The sequence below is a fragment of the Pteropus vampyrus genome, unplaced genomic scaffold, assembly GCF_000151845.1.
Source record: "Pteropus vampyrus isolate Shadow unplaced genomic scaffold, Pvam_2.0 Scaffold178, whole genome shotgun sequence".
Lineage (NCBI taxonomy): Eukaryota > Metazoa > Chordata > Mammalia > Chiroptera > Pteropodidae > Pteropus > Pteropus vampyrus.
This window is the reverse complement of record NW_011888959.1, coordinates 421,806-446,789: the sequence shown is the minus strand read 5'-3', so window position 1 is coordinate 446,789 and position 24,984 is coordinate 421,806. Positions and strand designations below refer to the sequence as shown.

At 52.4% G+C, this 24,984-nt stretch overlaps 1 protein-coding gene across 4 annotated transcripts in view; it reads left to right on the top strand.

Moving 5' to 3' along the window:
- TECPR2 (tectonin beta-propeller repeat containing 2) overlaps positions 1 to 24,984 on the top strand; it is a 66,429-nt gene that overhangs the window by 12,786 nt on the left and 28,659 nt on the right. For all 4 annotated transcript variants that reach the window (XM_023537098.1, XM_011370937.2, XM_023537097.1 and 1 more), the window contains 11 exons: positions 927 to 1,055; positions 1,651 to 1,782; positions 6,391 to 6,548; positions 11,085 to 11,397; positions 13,490 to 13,622; positions 15,321 to 15,578; positions 16,257 to 17,254; positions 19,182 to 19,365; positions 21,164 to 21,337; positions 23,194 to 23,374; positions 24,553 to 24,694. In XM_023537098.1, coding sequence (XP_023392866.1) covers positions 927 to 1,055; positions 1,651 to 1,782; positions 6,391 to 6,548; positions 11,085 to 11,397; positions 13,490 to 13,622; positions 15,321 to 15,578; positions 16,257 to 17,254; positions 19,182 to 19,365; positions 21,164 to 21,337; positions 23,194 to 23,374; positions 24,553 to 24,694 — 2,802 coding nt within the window. The remainder of the gene's footprint in view (positions 1 to 926; positions 1,056 to 1,650; positions 1,783 to 6,390; positions 6,549 to 11,084; positions 11,398 to 13,489; positions 13,623 to 15,320; positions 15,579 to 16,256; positions 17,255 to 19,181; positions 19,366 to 21,163; positions 21,338 to 23,193; positions 23,375 to 24,552; positions 24,695 to 24,984) is intronic.

Sequence of the window (24,984 nt, the reverse complement as noted above, 5' to 3'; positions counted from 1 at the left end):
TAGCTGTCCTTGCAGCCCATGAGAATCCCCTAAAGCTGTCCAGTACCCGATGAGGGTGAGCTCAGTCATTCGCGTCCCCCCTGGCTGTGGGCGGCTTTTCAGGTGCCCGTCTCATTGCCACAGCTAAGCTTCCAGAGGGGGGCCTACGACCTACTCAGTTTATGTTACCATAGCAGCTGACTCAATACCCTGAACATAGAGGGGTGCGCTTACCTATGTGACAGATTGCCTGCTTTCTACATGACCGCAGCTGGCATCAAAGTGGCTTATTGGAGATCTTGCTGGATGTCTCAGCAAGGTCACGTGGTTGTGTAATTTTGCTGAATGAATGGTTTCAAACTAAAAAAAATGATTCCTCACGTGGCCTGGAAGCCTGAATATCTGTATGCAGTGCTTGTACGTGTGCTTTTTAATAAACCAGTTAAGCTTGCATTGATGTTATTTAATACGATTATCGATCTCAGAACCGAGACACCAGGAATCATTTACAAAGCCCTTCTAGGTGCACCGTCTGGTTGATCCCTGCAGTGAGCCTGTGTGGCAGGGAGACTGCGGACCGCAGGGGTTGAATGACTTGTCCCCGCTGATGGAAGAAGGCAGAGCTCAGACCTGGGGGCGCTCTTCCCATCCCAGACTCCTGTTTGGGGGCAGCGCCTCCCTCGTCTGGGCTCCTTGTCTCTTGATAAGAGCTCAGCATGTGCAGACACTTGACTGATCTGCATTTCCTGTATTGGAAATGCTGTTTTTAATTTTGTCATTTCAAAGATTAAAAACCTAGAAAAGGAGGGTTTTAACAGATTTAATTATCTTTCTGTGTTGTATGCATCTCTCTGCAGCCCAATGAAGTTTTCCACTCCACTGGAAATGTTTGACATTTCGAAAGCAGGCCTGCTTCAGGTTTTGATTTTGGATGTTCCCTCTTTTAGGGAAAAACAGAATCCATCACGATGGTGAAGCTGCTGAGCTGCTTCGATGACCTCGTGGCTGCAGGCACAGCCTCCGGGAGGGTTGCAGTGTTCCAGCTTGTGTCTTCCTTGCCTGGGAGAAATAGACAGGTGCGCACTAAACACATTAGCACTTGTTAACTTCTTGGCAAATTCCTCATGGATTTTACAGTGAGAAATCCTCATCTCCTTCGAAAATACATACTCAGAGAAGCTTACACTGTGTTCTTTATAGTCAGGTAACATTTTTGTTCTTAGTAGGACATTTGGCAAAAAACCAGTTAAGCTTACATAAGGGTAGCAGTCCCCAACCTTTATGGTACCAGGGACTGATGCTCCTACGAGAATCTAATGCCTGACCGTCTGAAGTGGAGCTGAGGCGGTGATGCCAGTGCTGGGGAGCGGCTGCAAATGCAAATAAAGCTTCGTTCGCCCGCCGCTCAGCTCCTGCTCTGTGGTCCGGTTCCTAACAGGCCACAGACTGGTACCGGCCTACGGCCAGGAGATTGGGGACCCCTGCATGAGGGTGATTGAAATTCTGCTTAATATTCCCTGGCTGTCGTCTGTGGGTTTTGAAGGTGAATAGGCAGATGGAAGCCAGCCCCTCCCGGAGTAAGAAGGTTGCATGCCACCTTGTCCACATATTCCCTCTCTCAGTGTCTGTTCTTTTCTTTTTCTTGTGTGTATTTTTATCGTTTATTCATAGCTTCGGAGATTTGATGTCACTGGTATTCACAAAAATAGCATAACAGCTCTGGCTTGGAGCCCCAATGGAATGAAATTGTTCTCTGGAGACGACAAAGGGAAAATTGTCTATTCTTCTCTGGATCTAGACCAGGTAAAAGTATTTTCGGAAGTATCGTCGACCTTCTTACATTTGGAGAAATTATATTCATAATTGTATTTTTAGTCAGCCTGATTCTTGATCATCGTCCCTTTATAATCTCAACTGTTATTTTTAACATTTTCTTTCAAGAACTTTCCTAATGTTTTATAAGCTTCTGCTTCTGTGACTGAAGGGTTAGCCTTTGTTCCTACTGGAATGTCCACTCCTTTCATTCTCCTGCTGTCTATTGATGCCACTCAGAAAAGAAGCCACTGTCATTCCTAATTGCCTGAAGGGTCTGTAGGAGCACGTGAAGCATTCATACCCCTGACTGGAAGGGCAGCGCTTCCTGGGGGTGGAGGGCTCACCCCAGCCACGCTCGAGGCATGAGGTGTGCGCACACGGAGACGGTGGGGGAAGGCCTGGTGGCGGCACGGGCCCAGCCCCCCACCCTCACAGTTCTTATTTAGGCCTCGCAGCGTACCCTGAGCTGTGTGTTCACATCCCCAGTCAATAGAAGGGACTGCTCCGAGAGACCCGGTCCCTAGCCCAGGGTCACAGGCTAACCGCGGGCAGAGGCTCTGCTCTAAAGGCCGTGCCTGTTCCGCGGCACGTGGGGCCTCCTGCCTGCCTTGCTGTGTGTGGTGTCCGTCAGCCCAGTGGGGTGAACTCCTTGGTGGCACGAGTCTTCCTTTTGTCATCGGTCGCCTTCATTCCTGGCATGGTAGGATTCTGCACTAACTAGCCGAGTGACGTTTAGCTCCTCTGCCCCACGACTGACTTATTACAAATATTCTCTAGTGGCAGCTCTCAAACTCTTTGTCTTCAGGACCTTTTACACTCCTAAAAAGGGGATCCCACGGCACTGTTGTTTGTATGAGTTATATCTTCTGAGTGTACCATGTTGGCAATTAAAACTGAGAAGTTAAGATATATTGTTAAATTTTACTTTGAAATCATAATAAACCTATATATGTTAATAACATTTTTGTGAAAATAACAATTTTCAAAACAAGTGGAGAGAGTGGCATTGCTTTACACTTCGAAATCTAATGTCTGGCTTGGCGGAGGGCACCTGGGCTCTGCATCCAGCTTGTTGCTGATGCCGTGTGTTGCTTAGAGGAGATAAAGAAACGCTGGCCTCACATGGACATGTAGTTAGAAATGGGAGGAGAATTTTAGTAGCCCGTTCAGAGAATTGTGGATATTCTTTAATCATATCCCCAAATTGACTGGTGGTAGTTTCTTTAAAGGTTAGTTTCCGTGTGGAATCTGAAACCATACAGATGAATTTTCCACGCTCTGTCACAGTAAAACCCTCTGGTCTGTCTTGCGCCCTGAAGGGCTCTGACCCATGTGTGATTTTGTAACGTCATGTGTTGGTCACTTAGAAAAATGTCGATGCTGGGAAAAAATGGTGTAGATGATAGAGGCTCCATTCCTCCCTCTTGCGGCCAAATCAAAGTTGTGACAGAAACGCGGAATGAACAGCAAGCAGAGTCACCTGGGATCTAGACGAACAGAAGCCCTACAACTAGGGAGGGTCATAATCACCCTGCAACGGTAGAAGGTGGAGCGCGGCGAGGACGCGGGGCTGCCTGGTCCCGCCCGGTCCCGAGCAGCGGAGTGGGACAGAGGCAGCGAGACAGAGGCAGTGGCAGACACCTCTTAAAGGGGCCGCATCCGCGAGCAGACTTTTGCAGTGATGGACCGCTCACTCTGAGCGCCGGAACCCTGCACGGGGGGCACCAGGGACTTACAGGGGGACACCGAGTTGTCGGAGCAAGGGCTGGAGGCGAGGCTCTCTCCTGGGCACAGGTGCTGGCAGTATCCGTTGCTCCTGTGTTGAGCCCTCCCTCCTCCCAGGGTGCAGATGCAGCCCTGCCAGAGCTGAGAGGTCACCAAACTGGATTACAGAGGTCGCTCCGCCCAGAGGATTCCCTGAAACTCTGCCTCCCCCAACTCGTGGCCCCACCTAAGCTACATTCAGGTGTGTCCTCAGTGAATTAGGTGCTCCTTGCTGAGCAGCGCCTAGACCCACACTGGAGGCAGCTGGCCTCGGTTTCTGGTGTGGCCTTTTGAGTCACCTATAAGCACAGCATCTGTGGCTTGCTTGCTGAATCTTAGCAGGTGGCCCCAGAGGGGCACAGGCTGGGGCTAAACTTGGCCTGCAACTGAACCCCTCTCAGGACTGTGCCACTAGACGCCTACCACACAAAGCCACGCTAATAAGACCGAGAGATTTAGGAGCTTTGCGTAGTACATAGAAACAGACATGAAAAAGTAGCCCAAATGGGAAGACAAGCAGAAACTATTTGAGGGAACAGAACAGAGATCCAGGAATAATGGAGTCAAGCAATCTCGCAGATGCAGAGTTCAAAACAATGGTTATAAAGATGCTCAATGAACTTAGGGGAAGTGTAGATGAACTCAGTGAGAACTTTGACAGAGATTAAAAAAACATAAAAATGGAAATGGAAATCATAAAAGAGAACCAGTCAGAAATGAACACATCTGAGACGAAGAGGATATTAAAGGGAATCAACAGAGTAGAGGAAGAAGAGGATCAAACCACTGACACAGAGGACGGGGAAGCCAAGGACACGCAATCAGAACGGCGAGAAAAAGGAAGCCAAGACTATAATGATAAGTTAAGGAGCCTGTGGGACAAAATTAAATGTAAAAACATCTGTGTCATAGGGGTGCCTGAAGGAAAATAAGATGTTGAAGAGCTATTTGAAGAAATAATGGTGGAAAACTTTCCTAACCTGGTAAAGGAAGTAGACATAAAACCTCAGGAAACTCAGCAAGTCCCAAAAAAGATGAACTCAGAGAGGCTCACACTAAGACTCGTCATAATTAAAATACCAAAGGTTAAAGACAAAGAGAGAAGCTTAAAAGCAGCAAGAGAAAAGCAGATAGTTACCTACAGGGGAACACCCACAAGACCGGCAGCTGATTTCTCAAAAGAAACTATGCAGGACAGAAAGGCTTGGCACAAAATATTCAATGTGATGAAAACCCAAGATCTACAACTAAGAATACTTTATTCAGCAAAGCTGTCATTTAGAGTCGAAGGACGGATAAAGAGCTTCCCAGACAAGAAAAAGCTAAAGGAGTTCATCACCACTTTGCACACGGCACCGGGCTGTGTGTGCACGCACGAAACAGTACGTTACCCAAGCGTTGAGATTCAATGAAATTGTAACTTTTCTGCATCGCAGACATTCTTAAGTGAAACGCGTGTTTTTCCGTGAGTGTGTGGTGGTGAAGGGCACGGTGACAGCCACTGGAGCTCAGAGCCCTGCCCAGTCTGGCTGCCTCGAGGCCCCAGGAGTCCTTCCCACCGTGACTTTTGTACCATCAGGACAAGCCCGACCTAGTACCCTAAGGAAAATGATTTTGACCTCAGGGACTGGAGGCCACACTCAACCGCTGCTCTGCGGGAAGGTGTTTTGTTCCAGTTGTTAAGGGTCCCCCGCATTGTGCCCTCCTGCTGCCACTCCCCATCCTCTGGGCGGCGCAGAGAACACTACTCATGCACCCCCATTTCTGGAAGTGGAGACAGTCACACGCAGAAAGCAGTGTCCTTAGCACTCATTCTTTTTTTCTCCAGCTGTATTGAGGTTTTCATACTTTTTTAAAAAGACACAAGTACTTTGTGAGATTTGAAAAAAAAAGAAAAAAGCATGAGAGGATGCATTTCATTCCTCTGAAAAGCTGCCATTTGTGTAACTGCAAATATGGGAGAGAAATCTGCCTTAAAGGTCCTCAGTGTTTAGGGGGTGATGAGAGTTTCTCTATCTTTGTTGGTGGTTACACAACTGCGAGCACTTATCAAAATTTATAGAATCGTATATTGAAAAAGGATGAATTTTACTCTATGTCAGCTTGACCAATAAATCTGACTACTGTTTCCTCTTCCCCACCCCCACCCCCACCCCCCTAAAAAGGCCTGCATTATTGCGTCGGTATTCTTAGACAGTTGAAGAAACTGGTTCAGGAGAAGAGTGACTTGTGCAAGCCGGTCTTTGGCACCAAGAAATATAGTTTGTGTGTTAGCAGTAAGATGCTTTCTGGAGTTTTCCTTTTGTTCTTTAATATATTTAATTTGACTTTAATTTCTTTCTCATCTGCTGTTTTCTCTCACTCTTTCAGTTGGCAAAGGTAAAATGTCTCCAGCATCGCTTCGATCTCTGTTGGTAGGGGGAGTGTGATACGAACTTAGCTGGTCGTCATCACAGCAATTTTATAGACAGTCCCATTGTGTTCTGTTTAATGGCATAAGTAATACACGTGGTGCAAAATATTTCTGCTTAGATACCTATGAATTCTTCCTTGAACTATCTGCTGAGAACATGTTAAAAGAAATTGCACAGAATTTTTAAACGTTTCTCATCAAACATGATGTGGCCTGAGATAGATGTTAACAATGACGATTTCCTCAGTAGGAAGGACTTTTCCAAGTAATCACGTTGCAGTGGATTGACAGTGAATCCAATGAGGATTTTAAGGGGTAAATTGACCTAAATGAGGGTAACAGAGCTCTTCCCGGTCCTCGAGGCAGTGGGGTTGCCCTCCCTCCACCTGAGTTGGGTTTCGGTGGCCTCTCTCTAACAGGGCGTCTGTAACTCCCACCTGGTGTTGGAAGAGCCATCGTCAGTCGTGCAGCTGGATTACAGCCAGAAGGTCCTGCTCGTGTCTACCTCGCACAGGAGCCTGCTCTTTCACACCGAAGAGAAGTCTGTCAAGCAGATCGGGACACAGCCGAGGAGAAGGTACACTGCTCTGGTGTCCCACCTGGTGGGGACAGAGGAGCTGAGTCTCCCTGGGTTTCTGGTTTACCACATGCAAGCTCTTGGCAGCGCTTAAGCGTGGGGTTCCTGGTGGGTCCCCAGGATGCCTCGTCCCAGCATCAGAAAGAGGAAGAGTTCGTCCGTCTGCGTGTACGGCCACGCTGGCATGCGTGCCGGGGTGTGAGACCCCTCTGAGGTGGTCCGCTCTGTGTCCATGTCTGTGCGGGCACCGCCCACCACTGCCCTGGTTGCAGGTCGGGGACAGGGAGCTCACTCCCAGTCAGCCCGTGCTTGCCGAGCGCCTCCACCCTCCGCCCTCTCTGTGCTGTGCAGGCCGCGGCAGGCGTGGGGATGACGGCAGGTGCGGCAGATGTGAGTGTGGAAACCTAATAGACTCGGCAGAAAAGTCATTGACAGTTGTGGGACCTGCTGTGGTGCAGGGTGCAGGCTGCTGCCCAAGTGGAAACAGGCCTCCAGGCCGGCCTGGGGGTGAGGGAGACTTCCCGAAGGAGTGGGCCGGAGGGAGGGCAGGGGAGGGCCTGGAAGGGGTGAGGAGTTCCAGGCTGGCAGATTCCCCTCCTTTGCCTGATGCCTGAAAGGAAGACAGTGACGAGAAGGGTTAGGCCAAGTCCATCTGCCGGCCAGCCACATGGGAAACGGGGCGGAGCCGTGGGTGACCTGCAGTTGGCAGTCCCGCCCCACCGGAAGCAGCTGTGGTGCTCTGTGGGCATCTGTGTAGGGTGCTGGCCATGGCGGGGGTGGGGGTGGAAGGGTGGAGTGGAGTGGGGGGTTGGCCCCTCCTTATCCTGAGGAGAGGAGGGGACAAGTCAGGTCTGGGAGGGGGAAGATGGGCGGGAGTCATTGGAGTTCCCAGTAGAGGGACCCCCTTGTCCTCAAGAGTCGGGTGGGGTGGGGTTGGGTGGCGGGCGGCTGGGGGAAGTAGGGGGGCGGGCGCTGAGGAGAGTGGAGGGCAGGCTGACTTGACAGCGTGGGGACTGGCGGGCGCAGACGAGGCCCGGGCAGGCCGGTGGTACCGTGAGGGTGGAGAAGGTCGGGTGAGGTCAGCCGGGTGGACCAGCCTCCGGTCGCCTGGCACCCGTTATTCTGTGTCCTGTCCTTCACGGCAGCGCAGTGCAAGTGTGTTCTCTGTGCTGCGTGGCAGCCTTTAGCTGTGAAAAGACACTGCTGTGCCTCCCCTTGGCTTCCACCATGCCGAGTACCCCCTGAAGCCCGTCGACAACTGGCCTGTCTGTAGCAGTGACCTCACTGGCCCTGGAAGACACAGTGGACTCTGTGGCCTGGGCTTCATGTTCTCAGGTTGGCCCTGATTGCCCTCTGCCCGTGTCCCATGCTTCTGCCTGACGTTTTGCCCCGCTTGTCTGTCGGTGTCTCACTGCAGCGTCTGTTTGGAAGGAAGGTGGAGCGTAAAGAGGGGTTTACAGACAGCCACCTTTCACACACGTCACGCCCAACAGTCGTCTCCCCACGCGGGGCCCTCCAGCCCCTCGTGAAACGTGGCAACTTCTGTCAGCCTCTCCTGGTGCACCTGTGCGGTCGAGCCCTGGCCTGGACTGTGCCAGGCACTGTCTCAGGATGCAGGGACAGATAAATGCGTCCCCATCCTCTGAGGGAGGTGTATTTTATTAAGCCTTAGAGAAGTGGGGGATGACACCGAATAAATGGAAACCTCTGTTTCTTAAAGCCTGTCTTTCTGTTATGTGCTGGTTTGAATTAAAAGGACGTCACCCCTGGTCACCTGGTGCCTGATGATCTGAGGCGGAGCTGAGGCGGTGATGCCGGCGCTGGGGAGTGGCTGCAGATACAGATGAAGCTTCACTCGCTGGCTCACCGCTCACCTCCTGCTGTGTGGCCTGGTTGGGGTCCCCTGGCTTAGACCTTAAAACTTGGAGTTCTAGTGTCCAACACAGAAGGACATCAGCAGGTGTCGCAGAATCACACTGCAGGCGGACAGTGGCCAAGCGAGGGGTTTAGGACAGTCTGCACCTGCCTCTAGCTCGTTATCCCCCCAACTTCACGGCCTTCTCCCGACCCTTGCCACACGTTTCAGCAGTTCGTAAGTGCCGGCCACCCGCCAAGACCCTGCTCGGTGTGTCTCTTTCCCTAGAATGCCCGCCCCCTTTTCGCAACCTGGTAGTTGTCCCTTAGTGTCCCAGGCCTAGCTTCTTATGCCCCAGTCAGAGTGTGTCCCCTCTGTCTGCTTGTCCATGAGCGGCTCTGTGAGCCTCAGGCGTAGCGCTTCGGGGTGCTGTCATAGTTGTTCAGGCACACGTCTGCCGCAGTGTGTCACAGGGCAGGACCAGGATCTCGTCTCATTTATCTTTTATGTCGCCCACAGCACCAAACAGTGTCTTAACGCAGGAACTCACTAAACGTTTGTTAGAATGAACGATTAGGTACCTAAGGTGAGCAAATCAAACTGGAAGTGACAAGAGATTTTTAGGGGGACCTAAAATAGAGGGAAAAGAGATTTACAAATTGGATCAACAAATAGAAATTGGTTTGACAGCAGAGGCAGGAGGAAGGCGTATGGGCTGCCTTGCTCTGGTTCCTTTGTCTCTGTAGAATCCCCCCAGCGGCGGCAATGACGCACGATGCTGATTATAGAGTTGTCTGTGAACATTCGGTTAGTCTAACAACCTTTGTTTGATATTTGTGAATTTGATATTCGATATCCTCCCTGGACCCTATCCAGAGGGATGCCGTTACTGAGGTGCCGGAGAGGCCCCGCGAGATACTGAGGCCCAGATAACTTTGTGGGACTGTGGGGATGGGCCCTGGGGACCAGCCCTCGGGGCTCGGGCGTGCCACTGTGTGCAGTGAGGGTGAGGAGAGAGGCTCAGCACAATGAACACGCGACGGGGACAGGAGCACAGTTAAAGATAGCTCCCTGCCACAAGAGCTTGCAGTCTCATGCACGGCAGTCGAGCAGGTTCGGGGAGACTTGCAATGTCACAAGCATTGTTTTTTGTGCCTTCACAGATTATGTCATTTAATCCCTACTTCAACCATTGAGATGGGAGTTATTATCCCTGGTTTGCAAATGAGGAAACAGATCTAAAAAGATTACACTCCATATAGCTATTAAACGTCAGGGCCGAAATTGGGCCCAGGAGTCAGTCTAAAGCCAGGACTCTTTCTACTGTTCACAATCAGAGAAATTTCTGTAGAGAGAAGCAACAGATTTAGGATTGAGCCGAAATTCTTAAAATTTGGACTCCAGTGGAAGTCTGGGGCTTGGCAAAGTCGCGGCGTGATGAGAACTCGCGGATTGCTGTGGGGGTGGGCTGATGGGATCGCATTGAAAAAAGTTTGAAATCGTCTCCAGACTTCAATTTGCTCTTACTCAGCAACCCAGCAGTTGCCCAACAACCCAACAATTCCACTTCTGGAATCTTCCTGACAGACTCTTACACTTGTGTACTGGGAGGTTATGTGCAAAAAATGCTCATAGCACTGTTGTTCCAAATGAAAAAGTAGAAGTAATTCCAATACCCATCAACAAGAGGGTAAGCAAATGGTGGAATACTATACAGCAGCGAAAATGAACGGGCTTCTTTTTTTGTCGACGAGGATGAATCTTAGAAATGTGTTGTCAGAAATGTATACGAGAAACATACTGGTTTTTTTACAAATGAAAGACAGTACTAAATTATGCAGTGTTTAGGAGTGCATGAATATGTGGCTGAACTATCAATAAAAGCAAAGGAATAATAAACACAAAATTCAGTCTAGCAGCTGCACGTGGAGAGCGGAGGGGACAGGAACTTCTAGGAGTGTGACAGAGCATTAGCGATGCCACCTGTGGTTTACTTCCGAAGTTGAGGGGTGGGCTCCCAGTGTACAGTTCATTATTAGGCTTCATAACTTATATGTTACATATATTCTTCTGCTCCTGTTAGATCGTTCACGATTTTAAAAGCAGAAAAATACCACGCCTGGGGACCAGAAGGGAACTTTGGTCCCTCTGATGGTTTAGAGGGCCGCCTCGATCCTGGGCATGAAGCTCATTCGTGGGGGCGTTGGGGAGCCCGGCAGTCCCGCGGAGGGGGAGCAGCATTCCAGAGCAGGGGAGGCCGGGCAGACCTGGACTTACCCCTCCGGCCTCAGTTTCTTCCTCTCTCCAGCGGGAGTCGTAACACGCGCCTCACAGGGTGGTCGTGAGGACTGCGTGAGCGCGTGCTGAGAAAGCACCGGGAGCTCGAGCCGCAGGGACGGCGCAGTCCGTAAATGGTGGCCTTGAAGCCAGGACGTGTGCTCGTCAGGGCGCACACTGCCGAGGGTGCTGTAAGGAGCGTAATGGACCTTGTCCTCTGTGGGCACAGGGAGGACAATAGGACAGTGTGTTTTAATTAACAGGAGAAGTGTAAAAAAGGGTTTGGAAAACGCAGTCTTGCTGAGGCTTAGCTGGAAATTCCTGTCACTGTTAATATCGGGGTTGACACGATCACTTTAAATAGTCTGTTTCTGTTTTTTTCTTTTTTTTCCTTGTAATTTCAGCACTGGGAAATTCGGGGCTTGTTTTATACCAGGACTTTGCAAGCAAAGCGATCTGACCTTGTACGCGTCACGGCCGGGGCTCCGGCTATGGAAGGCTGACATCCATGGGACGGTTCAAGCCACGTTCATCCTAAAAGATGTCTTTGCTGGAGGAGTCACGCCTTTCGAACTGTACCCGCGTCTGGAGACCTCCGACAGGGGCAGTGGCAGCTTGCCTGAGAAACACCTGGGGCTCGTTTCGTGCTTCTTCCAGGAAGGCTGGGTATTGAGTTGGAACGAATATAGTATTTACCTCCTAGACACCGTCAACCAGGTAAGCGAAGTGATCGCACCACATCTTGGTGTCTGAGGCGAGGGGCTGCTTGTCCCCAGCTCCCTCTGAGAACGACAGAGGAGCAGTGTAGGCTCGGATGCTTTACTTTGCCCTCCGGGCCAGTCAAGGAAATCGAATGAAGGTTTGATTATTTTTGCGGGTTCGGCTCTTTGTTTTGCAGTAGTCCTACCTGCTGCTAAGAGATCCTGTGAGTTTTTTTGTATTTAAGCACAAAATTAAACTGGTCCTTTATAGTCTATTTGGCTGTTTTCTTCTGACTACCAAATGACTGTATTCAGTGAACACTCAGGGCAGAAACGGTAACGGAGTCACTCCGAGGCCCTCCCGCGGACGACGCGGAACGGCACAGGGGTCTCCAGCTTTCTTTCCACCCTGTTTTTTACCCAAACAGCCATATTATTTTTCCTTTTTTTTTTTTTTCCATTTCACTTAGTGTTGTATCTTGGATGATTTCGCAACATCATCAAGTCAAGGCAGGAAACAGTTTCTGCTGGAACCAGGATGGTGACAGATTATCACCATTAGAGTCAGGGAAACCTAAAAAACTTTCCTTGCAGTTTCTCCTTAAGAGCAGAGCTTTCCGCAGATGGTCTCCCACTTCCCGTCCTCCACCCCCGCCCCGCAGGTCTCGGACGGGCACCTTTTCTTTCGCGAACCAAGCTTCTCTGTGGACGCAGAGGGTTTTCTTATTCCGTGCGTGCGTCAGCGGAGAAGGACGTTCGTCCTCGCCTCAGGGAGCCTCAGTCGCCGTTCCCGGCCGTGCGTGGAGGTGCCGGTGTGGCGGGAAGAAAGCTGCTGAGCAGGCAGGACCGGGCTGGAACCTTTTCCTCCTTCCTGGAGTCTCGCCCGGTGCTGCCCGACCCAGCAGGCCCCTCGTCCCGGCTGCCTCACCTGGAACACCGGCCGCCGAGGTGGCTGAGGGCGTCAGCAGGGTGCCTTAGCCCTGACTTTCTTAAGGAACATTTTGAAAGACATTTTTGTGCTCTTCCCCGATTGTAGAGAACTTAACTTTTCTTTTTCCTCCGGGCGCTCTTTGAAGTTACTGCTCACTTATTAGTCAGTGGGGCGAAGACGCCTGGTAATTGTGCAGCAGTTCCTGTGTTCTGAGCACTTACCCCGTGCTCGCTCCAACAGGTATAATTAACTTCACTTTATAGGCGGAGAGGTGGAGACAGAGGGCTGTCCACGAGCAGACATCGTGGCCGCCATCACAGTCAACGTGGCAGCGTGATTGGCAGCATTCAAATTAATGTCATGTTTCTAGCTGTCCATCTGGATTTAAGAATTAAAAAAGAACTTGATCTTTTTCTTTTCTACAGTGAATTTGTTTCTTATTTGCACTGTTGACTGCATAGCAAGAATTTTTGAAAAGGCAGTGTGGGCTCAGGGTGTCCTGTGTTTAGTCTGCTGTCTGCGTTGGTGTGACAGCAGGGGCACCCCCTCCCTTCGTTTATCACTCAGAACCGGGAATCGCGTGCACACTGGTCTCCCCCAGGACCGCGCACAGTGGGGGCCTGGGCCTGCAGGCACGGGGGTCCAGCCAGGCCGGGAGGGGCATTCCGGACGGGCGTTCGTATCAAGTGCAGCGAGCCATGAGTCCTGGGCATTGCTGAAGAGGGTGAGAACGAGCTGGCGCTGTCTCAGGGGACAAGAGACAGGAAAAGCGTTCGAGCAGAGGCATGGTGACGTGGACAGAGCAGGGCTTGGGCTGGCCGTTGGCTGCACCGAAGGCACGGAGGAGTGCAACACTGTGGGTGTGGGAGGGCCACAGGCAGGTCCCACCAGAGAGGAGGTGCTCCATGTCATAGGAAGAGGGGAGCAAGCGACACGGTCCAGAGAGTGGCCGAAAGGTGGAGAGAGACTGCTCGCTCCGTCCCACACATTTGCTGGTGCGGCGTGCGACTCCAGGTCAGCCGTGGGTGGGGTTACTCTTCCAAGCTCCGTAAGGTGTCGTAGCAGAGCGCAGCCACCACCTGGCTTATTTGGGTCCCCACACATGCTCATGCTCCGATCTGTTACTGTTGCCTGGTTTCGTGATTGTTTTTGTTTTTTGTTTTTGTTTTTTGGACAGGCCACAATTGCTGGTTTGGAAGGATCAGGTGATATTGTGTCTGTTTCCTGCACAGAAAATGAAATATTTCTCTTAAAGGGAGATAGGAACATTATAAGGATTTCGAGCAGGCCCGAAGGACTAGCATCGATAGGTCTGTATTATAAATGTGCCGTGTGTGTAATTGCCGATTGTAATTTATAAATGTTACCGTTTGGCTAGTTAAATGCTTGTAGCTTTATCTAAACAAGGAAGCACCTGGAGGGTTTCTCATGATTCTTAAGATACTGTTTTAAGTACTTTTCTTGAAGGTTGTCTACTGTACGGCCTATGTCTGACAGGGTCTCCCGTTTGGTACAGTTGTGTCCACGCGTCTGGGAGGTGGGGAGGATGGGTGAACGGGAGGGAGAACTCAGTGCCCACTCGACTCACCTCCAGCACGTGAGACAGCGTGGGGTCAGCGCTCCAGAAGGCGTAAGTGTGCCTGAGACGAGAACACTTAGCTCTGTCATCTGGGCCTCGCACCCCGGACACAGTGCTCCCTTGTGGCACGGATGGTCCTCGTGGTCCTCCATTTATAGTCTCAGGAGGTGGAGAGAAAGGGGAGTCAGAGAGGGCAGGCTGGGATGAATGTCACTGCTAAAGCGTCGTTTCTGTAAGGGGGGTAAGCCCTGACTGAGTTTCTGAGCTGGGGACCTGAACAGTACAGTCAGGGACAGTGCGGCTCGCAGAAGGGAAGTGACGCGGAGCCCCGAGGCGAAGCTCGAGACCCCTGCAGCCCAGCAAGCCCTTCTGCCGTGATGAGCTCTGTGTCTGCCCTGTCTGGTAGGCGGCCACTGTCCCCACGTGGCTGCTGAGCACTTGAAATGTGGCGAGTGCAACTGAAGGTCTGGGTTTTAAACTTTGCTTCATTTTAGTTAATTTGTGTTTATATAGTCTGTGGCCAGTGGCTACTGCACCGACAGTACAGCTCTAGACAGACCTTCCTGTAGCGCATGGAGCCCTCGACAGGTCAGTCCCCTGCCCGGGGCCTCACTCTGCAGAGTCCTGCTTTTCCATTCCCCTGTGTGTGCTCCGGAGCCTGCAGTCTGTCCCTAGTGACCCAGCAGAGAACAGGATTGGCCGTCTGTCCAGGCGATGGCCATGTCTCAGCTCCTAGACGGTGGCCGGCACTCAGTAGATACTCCGTAGCAAAAGGATGGCTGAATGGATCAAAGCGTCAGCAGTCTCATGTTGAGGGGACTGTGGCTGGAACCAGTCTGGCCCTGGTGACCTTCTGGCGTTGTATTGAAAGGACAAATCTGCGGAGTTGGGACACTTGCTGGCTTTTAGTCATGGGGCTGGAGCACAGGGCGTGATGTTCCCCCACCTGCCCCTCGCTCTGCCCTCGGCTTGCTCCAGACGCTGGTGGCTTTAATGAACTTCTCGGTCCTGAGTTTATCCTAGTGGAAAATTACCTTCCCCCACTTAAATGGTGGGAAATTTAATAGGAGACACACGTATATCTTTCAAATGCCTTTTGAGTAATAGTAATATATTCAAGGCCTAGGGTTAGTTTGAGGCAGCACCGTGTCCTTTTAGAGACACGCACCTCACCTTCATAAATTCTTTGTGACTCAGAGATGCTCTACCCCTGGTGGAGTCCCCTGCCTATCGAGTTATTTACCAGACGGCTGTGGTGACTTATTTTACCGGTGTGGATAGATGAGCTTCCTGGAGAACAGATACGTCGGTTGGCATCTCCTGTGCGACTCAGTGCTAGCATCTCTGAGTCAGCGGGCAGGTTAGCGGGAGGGAGTGGGAGCATATGACTCTCGGATGAGCAGGACTAAACCGAATCCCTCTTTCTCAGTGCGAGATGCTCTGGAGCCGCCGGGCCGCGCAGAGAGGCCATTGGGGGCCGCGATGTCCGAGCCGGGCGAGCCGGGCAGCAGGAGCGGCTCACTCACCTCCACCGACAGCGGCTCGGGGCCTCGCACAGCCCCGGAGGAGCGGGCCGAGGACAGCCAGCCCACCTCGCAGAGGTTCAGTGTCATCTGCTCAGAAGACTTTGACCAGGAGCTGGTCGTGCAGCCTCTCAGAGTGAAGAAGAGGAGGAGGAGGAAGACAGGTACGCCCGCAAGCCCCGTCACCCCAGGAGTTCGCACCCCATCACTGAGCGACAGAGGTCTTTGAAAACAAGCGTGTCCTGCTCAGAGGAGCTGTTCGTGAACTAGCGTACGACACAGGAGGGAGCCCTGTAAGGTTCAGATATGGCGTAGGCCTGCGTGCCCGGCACCCTGCCTAATGGGTCTGCATTGCATGCTTTCCAGCCTTACGTAAAAATTGTGGTTTGTCACGTATACCGTTTACTAGAACAGAGACTTATGGGGGTGTCTGCGTGGGCGTTTATGTTTAGTGTTGGATGTGATACAAGAGGTGGATAGTCAACTTTTTACTGCTCGGTGCCTACTGAACTGCTCTAGCTAATGATCACAGTAGTATTGAAGGAAAATGTAATCTGATTCCTAAGCACTTTAATAATCTTTAAAAACTGGTCTGTGATCCGTTTGTTCGTTTTTTTTGGTTAACGTTTCTGAGTGAGGCTTCAGAGCCCATCGCAAGTAGGACATTTGCATCCACTTAAAACATCCTGTGCTGGGATTATTTGTACTTAAGAGATTTATTCTTCACCAGTTAAACACGCTTCATTTAAAATGTATTTTATATTAAGCCAAAATTGTGTTTTTTTAATTCGTGTCTTTATGTAGAGCCGTACCTCATTTTAAATGTTCTCATTTTAAATTAGAAGGCGGAAGCCGGAATGCTTGCCACAGTTCCCTTGAATCGACTCCCTGCTGTGAGTTTCCTGGTGACAGCCCCCAGTCCTTGAACACAGACGTGCTGTCCCTGACCTCAAGTTTGGGCAGCATCACGGACCAGTTGAGCACAGAGTCTCCCGACCAGGAGAGCAACCTCAGCAGTGAGGTGAATGGTGTCCTACAGGAAAGCAGTGACCCCGAAGCATTTGGTGTCCTGGAGGTGCCTGAACCCACCCCTGACTTACCAAACGAAGACGGTGACGGCAGAACCGAAACCTCACGACGTGACCGTGCAGGCGAGATGGAGCTGCACGGTGGGGCGTCCAGTTCACTGTCACAAGGCGGGGAAGATGGGGAAGGTGGGGATGCCACAGAGCTCGAGGAGGAGCCTTGCTCTGCAGACGAAGCACCGAATAGCAGACAGTCACCCTGCCAAGAACAGGACAGCTCTGCCGAGGCCCAGGAGGCGGAGGTCTTGGAGCCTGATGAGCCCCGAAGCGCATTTTCTGAAGCCCCCCTCCTGCACTCACCCCCAGTGCCTTCTAGTCTCAGCTGGGCCCCCAATGCTGAGGGGTGGCTGCTGGGGACCAGAGCTGACGAAGGCAGCACCGAGGAGCTCAGCGAAGAGCAGGGCTTTTTAATGCACGTGGGGGACCCTGGCCACCTCGGCTCAGATCCCTGGCACAATTTCACCAATGACGACACAGTCCAGAAACCAATGGTCACTTCCAGATGTGACTTGGAAAGTGTGGGTAGACAGCTGACTTCATCGGTCTCTGCCTTGGCGGCCAGCACCCACGAGCCTCATCTCGAGCAGCCTTCTCGGGACCAGGTGTTGACGTCCAGCGATGAAGAGGACATCTATGCCCACGGGCTGCCCTCGTCATCCTCGGAGACGAGTGTGACAGAGCTCGGAGGCAGTCGCTCCCTGCAGGACCTGAGCCAGCCAGCCACTGACGACACTGGGCTGCTGAAGTCAGATCAGGTAGGTGGGCTTCTTAAGGGACATCGTTGGCAAACCGATTATTTTTCTTCTTATGGAGAGAAATTATATTCCTCCTGCAGACCCTGGAGGCCAGACGTTTTGCAGTCGGGGTTTGGGGGTTTCCAGCACAGGGACGGGGACTGGCTGGACTTGTGCTGCCCCGAGTGCCCTTGCTCAGCCCGCCTCGCCAGCACAAGTGCCGCCGTTCCAGAAAGCCAGAGGGCGGGACCGTGCCCGGGGCGGGGAGGGGGCTCTGCCAGGTGGGAGCAGGGAGCCTACCTTCCCCTGGGACAGGTGCCTGCGCTGGTCGCAGCAGGAGCCCGGCCCATGCAGACAGCTGTCTCCTAGCCTCCGAGCCGCAGCCCCGGGGCCCCCAGGCTGTGCAGAACCAGGCTGGGGGGGCCAGCGTCCTGTGGGCCCACCCAGCCCATGCTGCTAGGAGACGAGTATCGACTGTTCTTGGACATTTTATGTGAAAGAGTGATTTTTAAAAAGTGCTTTTTCTTAGCAAGTAATTATTATAGAGATATTTGGTTTCAAAATAAACCGTGTGCTATAACCTTACGTACTAAGTAGATGTGAGGCGTGGACTTTGAGTGTGAACTTAGAGCCCCACGTGCACCCCCCCAAACGTGCCGCTGGTCTCTCAGTGCTGATTACGTGTGACATTTGGGCGGCTCTCGCCGTGTGCCAGGCACCGTGCTAAGCACGTCACCAGTTTAACTCATTACTTCTCTAAGAACAAAATAGCCATGAGTAGGTGCTGCTGTAGTCCCCATTTTACAGAGCAGGGGACTGAGGCTCAGGACAATCAAATGGCTCGCACCGGTCACGTGGCCAGTAAGGGCAGGCTGGCCCCAGGGCCTTTCAGCCCCTGTGCCGTCCTGCCTCGAAAGGGACCGTCCTGCTTACTGCAGACGATGCCGAAGGGCAGGACCGTCCCTCCTCCCCGGGTGCCTCGGTGGCCAGGCTGTCTTGAGTGCCCTGCGCGTGACAGCCGAGCCTGGATCTCTGTCTCCGAGGAGCCAGACTCGGGCGCAGAGCATCTCACTGAGTGGGACTCAGGCACCAGTGCAGAGCAAAGTGCAGGACTGCGAGAAGCCACCACAGGGTGCCCACCAGCCCCAGCGTTAGCAGGGGCATTCTAGACCAGACCTTTAGAAGAGCCCTTCCCCAGCAGAGGGGGAGCCTGGCAGTTTGAGCACCTCTCCCCGCCATCACATCCCCTCCGCCTCTCCCTCTCCAGGGAGCCGGAAAGCCAGGAATGGGGGTTTTGGGGCGGGGGTACTGCCCGACCTGGTGAGCAGGGCCAGATTCTTTGAAGCAGTTAACGTCCATGTGTGAGTAGTTGTGCAAATACATTGATTCTTTTGCAGTTTTAGCAAACTGTTGAAGCACAAAGACTTTACTTAGCTTTGATTTTTAAAAGAATCCTAGCGACTAAACCTTACTCTACAAACTCAGCCAGGCCCAGCATCTTGGACAGAGTTCCGTCAGCCATGCCGTGTGCCTCGTGCCCCACGGTCGGGTCAGCGCTTGAAACAGTGGTGGAAAACAGATAGTAGGTGTGCTGCCGCTCCTGCTGCATCCGTGACGATTCGACGGGCACACGCCGACCGCGGGCGGGTGTTCAGGAGCGCAGCTCTGCCGCACGGCCCCCTGTAGGGTAAAACCGGGCCCTTTAATGTACGCGTCACACTGGGAAGGGTGGCACAGCAGAACAAAGTGCTATCCAGGGGCGTGTGGGTCTGCAGAGGGGACAGCAGCTCCCACCTCGAATGCTTCTGTCAGAGAGCAGGAGCAGTCTCTGCGTGGCCTCCCGAAGACCCTTTCCGCTCTGGTTTTAATGATGACCTGCACGCTTTTCTCGTAGGCAAGTACAGCTGTGTCACCTGCCACGGCACTCACCGGGCCCTGTCCTTGTTAGTTTGCAGAAAGCTGGATGGGCTACTCTGGCCCCGGCTATGGCATACTCAGCTTGGCGGTCTCGGAGAAGTACATTTGGTGCCTGGACTACAAAGGTGGCCTGTTCTGCAGCGCGTTGCCAGGCGCTGGGCTGCGCTGGCAGAAGTTTGAAGACGCCGTCCAGCAGGTGGCAGTCTCGCCCTCAGGTTTGCCTCCCCAGCGCCCAGCATCTGCCCCGGCGTGGCCGGCTGGGGCTCACGGTCCCCACGGCAGCTCTAGCTGTTGAGCAGACTTGCCCTTTCCCGCAGGTTTGAGGGGTTGTCTCCAGAGACCGTGCATTGCTTCACTCGATGTCAGCTAATGTAGTGTGAACGGATGTTCAGTGCGAGGCTTTGGTTTTTTTATAAATTGCAGTGGTAACATAAGAACGTATGTTTTATAAGCTATACAAAGAATGTGAATTTTGAGGGTTCTTTTTAAGAGGTATTAACGTACTAATTCCTTATAAAAATAAAATGCACGTTTCTTAATATTGCTTTAAAGTAGTGGAATTAATGAAGATGGGCCCGTGCATATATGTTGGATGTGTTAAGACTATTTGGTTTCCTTTTGGGAAATTATTTTTAAATGAGATACACAAATAACCTATTTCCTGACTGTAAAAAGAAAACGCATTCATTCTTGTGCCATGATTAGGCCATTTTTAGCACATCAGAGCAGAGATTTCCTGAAGGAGGTGCTGCTAGGCTGCAGTACGTCCCTGATCTGCACAGAATCATTTGCTGGCATGTTCTGTCATAATGTCGGTCACGTCACCTATTTGGGGGGCAAGTAAGTAGAGCGGCAGTGTTTACGTGTATTTGCCTTGTACGTGGTCTGTAATCAGGACGTGAGAGGGAAGTCAGACAGAGTGAGTCCGACCCCAGACTTGGGGGGTCGACCCCTGTGACTTGGCGACGGCCGATGGCTCTCCCTAACTCTCCCCGGTCTTCGTCACAGTTTTGAATGCCGTTTGTTCAGGGTTGCTTTGTTCTGTCTCTTCGCTTATTTGAAAAACATTTTTCCTTGGAGACTGAGATCATACCCCACTCCACTAGTCAGCATTATGTAATTGTGAGTTTTAGTTTTTTTTCTGTAATTTGCTTTTGCGTTCATCTCCCCAGCCATTTGGAAACCTTGGTTCTGTCCTGATATTAATTATTTTGTGTTTCCAAACCATTCGGTGCCTTGTCGCTCCGGAGAGAACTTCGTCTCCACCGGGTTGGCGTTCTGGGCTGGGACGGCTTCGGGGGCGTCAGGGCGTGCTGCGGCCCGGCCAGCCACCTCGCTTCCACTGTCTCTGCAGCTCCTCGCGCCGCACCCCGCGCCCGTCTGTGCTCTCGCTGATTCTCTGGCATCCCCTTACACTTGGCCACTTGGCCTGTGCCACCCCCTCCATCTTTGTAGAGTGCCCTCCTGTCTTCCCTTCCTCCTTCCCTCCCCTTCTGCATCTCTATTGATCAGAATCCCTTTCTGAGTGAAGAAAGCACAGCCCAGCTGAAATGCTTCCTTTTTGGGCATCTTGTCCATTTAGCTGGTCCAGAAGCGGCCCCTCCCTTTGAGTCCCTGTGGGACTGTCAGCCTCTCTCAGGACACTAACGATGCTTATATGGGTACTCGTCTCAGCCACCTGACCGTGCTGGCCCTGCTTCTGTTTCGTGGGACGGGTGCCTGTGAGGCGCACTGATACGGTCCCACCTCAGTCTGTCTGACGACTCGGTAGAGCAGAGACGGCCCCTCCCCGTTTTGCAGATGAGGAAATGAGCAACATGGCACCTGAAGCCGCACAGCTGACAGCAGGTGGTGGCCAGGGGTTCAGACCTGGGTGCTACGGGCTCTTTCTCCATTGGAGCTGAAGCAAGGGGGATATTTGAGGAATCTGCCTCCTGCAGCACCCAGAATGAAGTTTTTTGCGTAAACTTCCCGATATTTTTTGGACGATGACTAGAATTTTTATTTTCACAGGCGCCCTCCTCTGGAAGATCGAACAGAAATCTAACCGAGCTTTTGCTTGTGGAAAAGTGACCATCAGGGGGAAGCGGCACTGGTACGAAGCTCTGCCCCAGGCGGTGTTTGTGGCACTGAGCGATGACACGGCCTGGATCATCAGGACAAACGGAGATTTGTACCTGCAGACAGGTAACGGGAGACCGTGCTCAGGTGCCGTTGGTTCTTGGTTACTGTGCCTTGCTTTGTTGGTGACGCTCTTAGAACAGTTACAGTGATTAAGAGGCCGAAAGTCCATTTAAATTAACAGACTTTAGAAAGAGTGTTTGCTGTTGGAATATATGAGCAGTTTCCTGCTACTGACTCAGATTCAACCCAGGACAACTTTAGGGCAAGACTCAATAGGATTATTTAGTACAGTACGGCAACAACTTGCTCTCTTTATGGCTGGCCATTGTGTGTCACTTATCCCGCAGTGCCGGGTCTGAAGAGGAAGGAATAGCAGAAGTGACGTGGAGCCACTTCTCTGTAGCTTATGGCTGGGTTTTCAGCCCGATCAAAGCCCTGCTTCTCTCTGCTTACACCTGGATCAGGAGACAACTACGAGAAATAACGTGCTCTAAATAACAGTTCAGCTTGTCTTAAGAAGCTGCCCTGATGAGACCTTTAGCTGTTGGAAGAGACATAGTGGGACTTGTTTATTAAAAATAATCTAATGAGAGGCAGTGTCTGCGTGCTGTCAGCAAGATGGGATGTGCGTTTCCCACAGCAGTGTCATCAGTTATCAGCGTGGGAAGGGTTAGGGGGCAGGAGCGCATTTTGGGCTGTCAAGAGGCCATATTGGATTTGTGTGGAGATCAGTCTTGTAACCATTGAATGTTGCTGAGAGAATGCTCTAATCTCCGTTGTGAACTGTCAGCCACATTGAAAGCCCTCACACATCTGGCTCGCTCTTGGGTGTGGGGGCGATGGCGCGCCCTGCCCCACGGAGCCCTGATGGACAGCCTGCTGCTTCTGGGCCACGGGCCGGCCCTGACTCCCCAGCCTAGTCCCCGTGTGTCCCTTTGAGTGAAAATAGCTCTGGAAAGACATGCGCGCATCCAGCTGCTGGGGATGGGGTGCTTCTGGCCTGGGGGTAAGGAGCAGGTGACCTTGTGGTGTCACACGGGCCCAGTCCCATCCGCACCTCCTGGGTCATGGTCTCGAGCTGGCCCAAGGGTCTGTCCTTTAAGAAGTCCTCAGGTGCTTCCCACCTGGTTGGTGCGAGGAAGCCCGCCCGGGGCCTGCACTGGCACAGGAGCCGGTGCGCCCAGTCAGGGAGACACGGGTACGAAGACCACCGGCCTGCAGGCCGAGGCCACGGAACATGGGTTCTTAGGTGACAGATGTTCTGCCATCTCCCCTAGCAGTGGCTTTCGAGGTCATTATGTAGAGGCTGCAAGGAGGCAGGGGAGTCAGGGACACTGAGCACTGGCCCTGCCACAGCTTTGATGTGACAGACTGGCCGTTCATCTAGGAGATCTGGAATTTGCATTTTAGCAGTGGAATCCCCCCCACACACATACACTGGGGAGAAGCAGCAGAGGGCACCGCCTGGTCGGAGCTGCTTCGAGTGGCTGGCTGGAGGCCCAGGTGTGTGCTGGCCTGGCGGTAGCCTCGGCCCCCGTGCTCGCCCTGGACTCCGAGGGGCACAGCCGGCTGGTGCGGAAAGGCGTCGCTGCACTGGCTGCCCCCGGCCAGGGCCCTCTTGCTCGGGGTCTGCCTGCCCTCCTGCTCTGGGCTTCATGTCCTTCCAAGACGTCTTAGGACACCAGAGAACCGTGAATTGCTATTCCTTTGGTTTTCAAAGAACGTCTGAAATGCTTCAGTTAGATGTTATATTTAAGCGCAATTTAACTACCGTACGTTGGGTAGTTTTTTTTTAAAAAGGCGTTTATGAAAGAATATAGAAAAATACCAAAAAAAAATAATAATAAGTAAACAATAAAAATGAGGTGTGAAATCCTGATTGCGTGTCTTTGGGGGCTTCCTGTCTGTCTCCCTGGCAGGTCTCAGTGTGGATCGCCCCTGTGCCAGAGCCATAAAGGTCGACTGTCCGTACCCGCTGTCCCAGGTCACAGCCCGAAACAGTGTGGTGTGGGCGCTGACGGAACAGAGAGCCCTTCTGTACCGGGAGGGCGTGAGCAGCTTCTGTCCTGAAGGGGAGCAGTGGAAATGTGACATCGTCAGGTATCAGCGGGGACGAGCAGAGACATCTGCAGCATCTCGTTTGTCCCACCTCCGTTTCTCGTCAGCTGTCCTCCCCTTTCCTGGGCAGAGCTGGCTCCCCGAAGGTTTCCATGGCGATAGTGTTCTCTGCAGTTGTCAGAGCCAGTTCAAGCAGCCTGACCTTGGAGACACGCTGTGCCTATCTCTGACCGGCAGACTGGACGCCAGGTCAACATTCAGCTTCCTAAATGCTGCTGCCACTTGTGTGACCTTGAGCATCTTGCGGTCACAAGTCTCTCCTGACCGTCACTATTCAGAACTGCCCAGTACCGGGTAGTTTCTGTTTAGGATCTCAGATGGTTCAGGGCCAAATGTTTTTCTTAATTATCATCCTAGTCAATTGAAATTGATCTCTTAATTGTAATTTACTTGGTCACATTATACTACGTAAAATTTTAATTACAGAATTACCGTCATTTTGCTAATGTGAAATTATTAATAGTTCTTAGAAAAATTAGATTAGGATATTCTTGGTTTGAATTTAGCAACCCAATAAACTTGAGCAGGTACCTGTCGTGAGCCAGAGCTGTGCTGGGCCAGGTGCACAGAAGTGCTGGAGCCCTCCCGGAGCGCCCAGTCTGGGGACGCTGTGAAAACTGGCCGGTCCAGGGGGTGCAGCTGGTTCGAAACCCAGGAGTGTGGCACCGGGCGCTCAGCTTTACCTGCAGAAGCCATGCAGAGTGGGCCTGCAGCTGGGCCTCGGAGCTGGTGGAGATGGCACTCGATGGGCGGGAGGGGGAAGAACATTGCCCGAAGAGAGGGCTGCAGCTGCCCGGCTGCAGCTCCTGGCACAGCCTGGCTCACGGCGGTGCGGTCCAGTCGCTTAATTGGTGAGGGAGGGGGCCTTGGGCCCCGGCGTGCCTGTCCACTTTTCTTAGCTCATTCTCTCAGAGCTTTGCCTGTCATTCCGGGTCCTCAGTAAGCCTTTCAGAAGCTACGACACGTTTGAACACTTTATATCGCACGGTAATCTAACTCAAAACTCAAGTTTCCTTCCTTGGAACTGATGGGGGTGATGTCTCTTCTCCTGGGCCAGACTGCCCCCCGCCCCACCGCCCGACACTTAATGCTGGCGGGCATAGACTGCTGGGGGCTCTGAATGTGGATGCTGACTCCCCTGTCCTCCCCCTCATTTTCAGTGAAAGACAGGCTTTGGAGCCTGTCTGTATCACTCTCGGGGACCAGCAGACTCTGTGGGCCCTGGACGTCCACGGACACCTGTGGTTCAGAACTGGCGTCGTTGCCAAGAAGCCGCAAGGGGACGACGACCACTGGTGGCAAGTAGGTGCTTGGCTTGGAGCCGCACAGGGCTCTCCCTGCACTGGGGGTCCTGCTCCCCCTGTTGTAGCCCCTGTCTCTTCCTTAAAGAGGTGGAGGGTTGGACGAGGCAACAGTGTTTGTTCTCACTGTTTGAGGAGTTAGACCTTGCTGGCTTTGGGCACACCGGAAGCATCGGGCCTTCCGTCGGAGGAGGGAATGGTGCCACTGTCCTCAGACACGCAGGCTCTGTGCGTTTGTTTAGTGTCGTTCGGAAATCTAACCTCACAGGCATCTGGAGATCTCAGTAACCA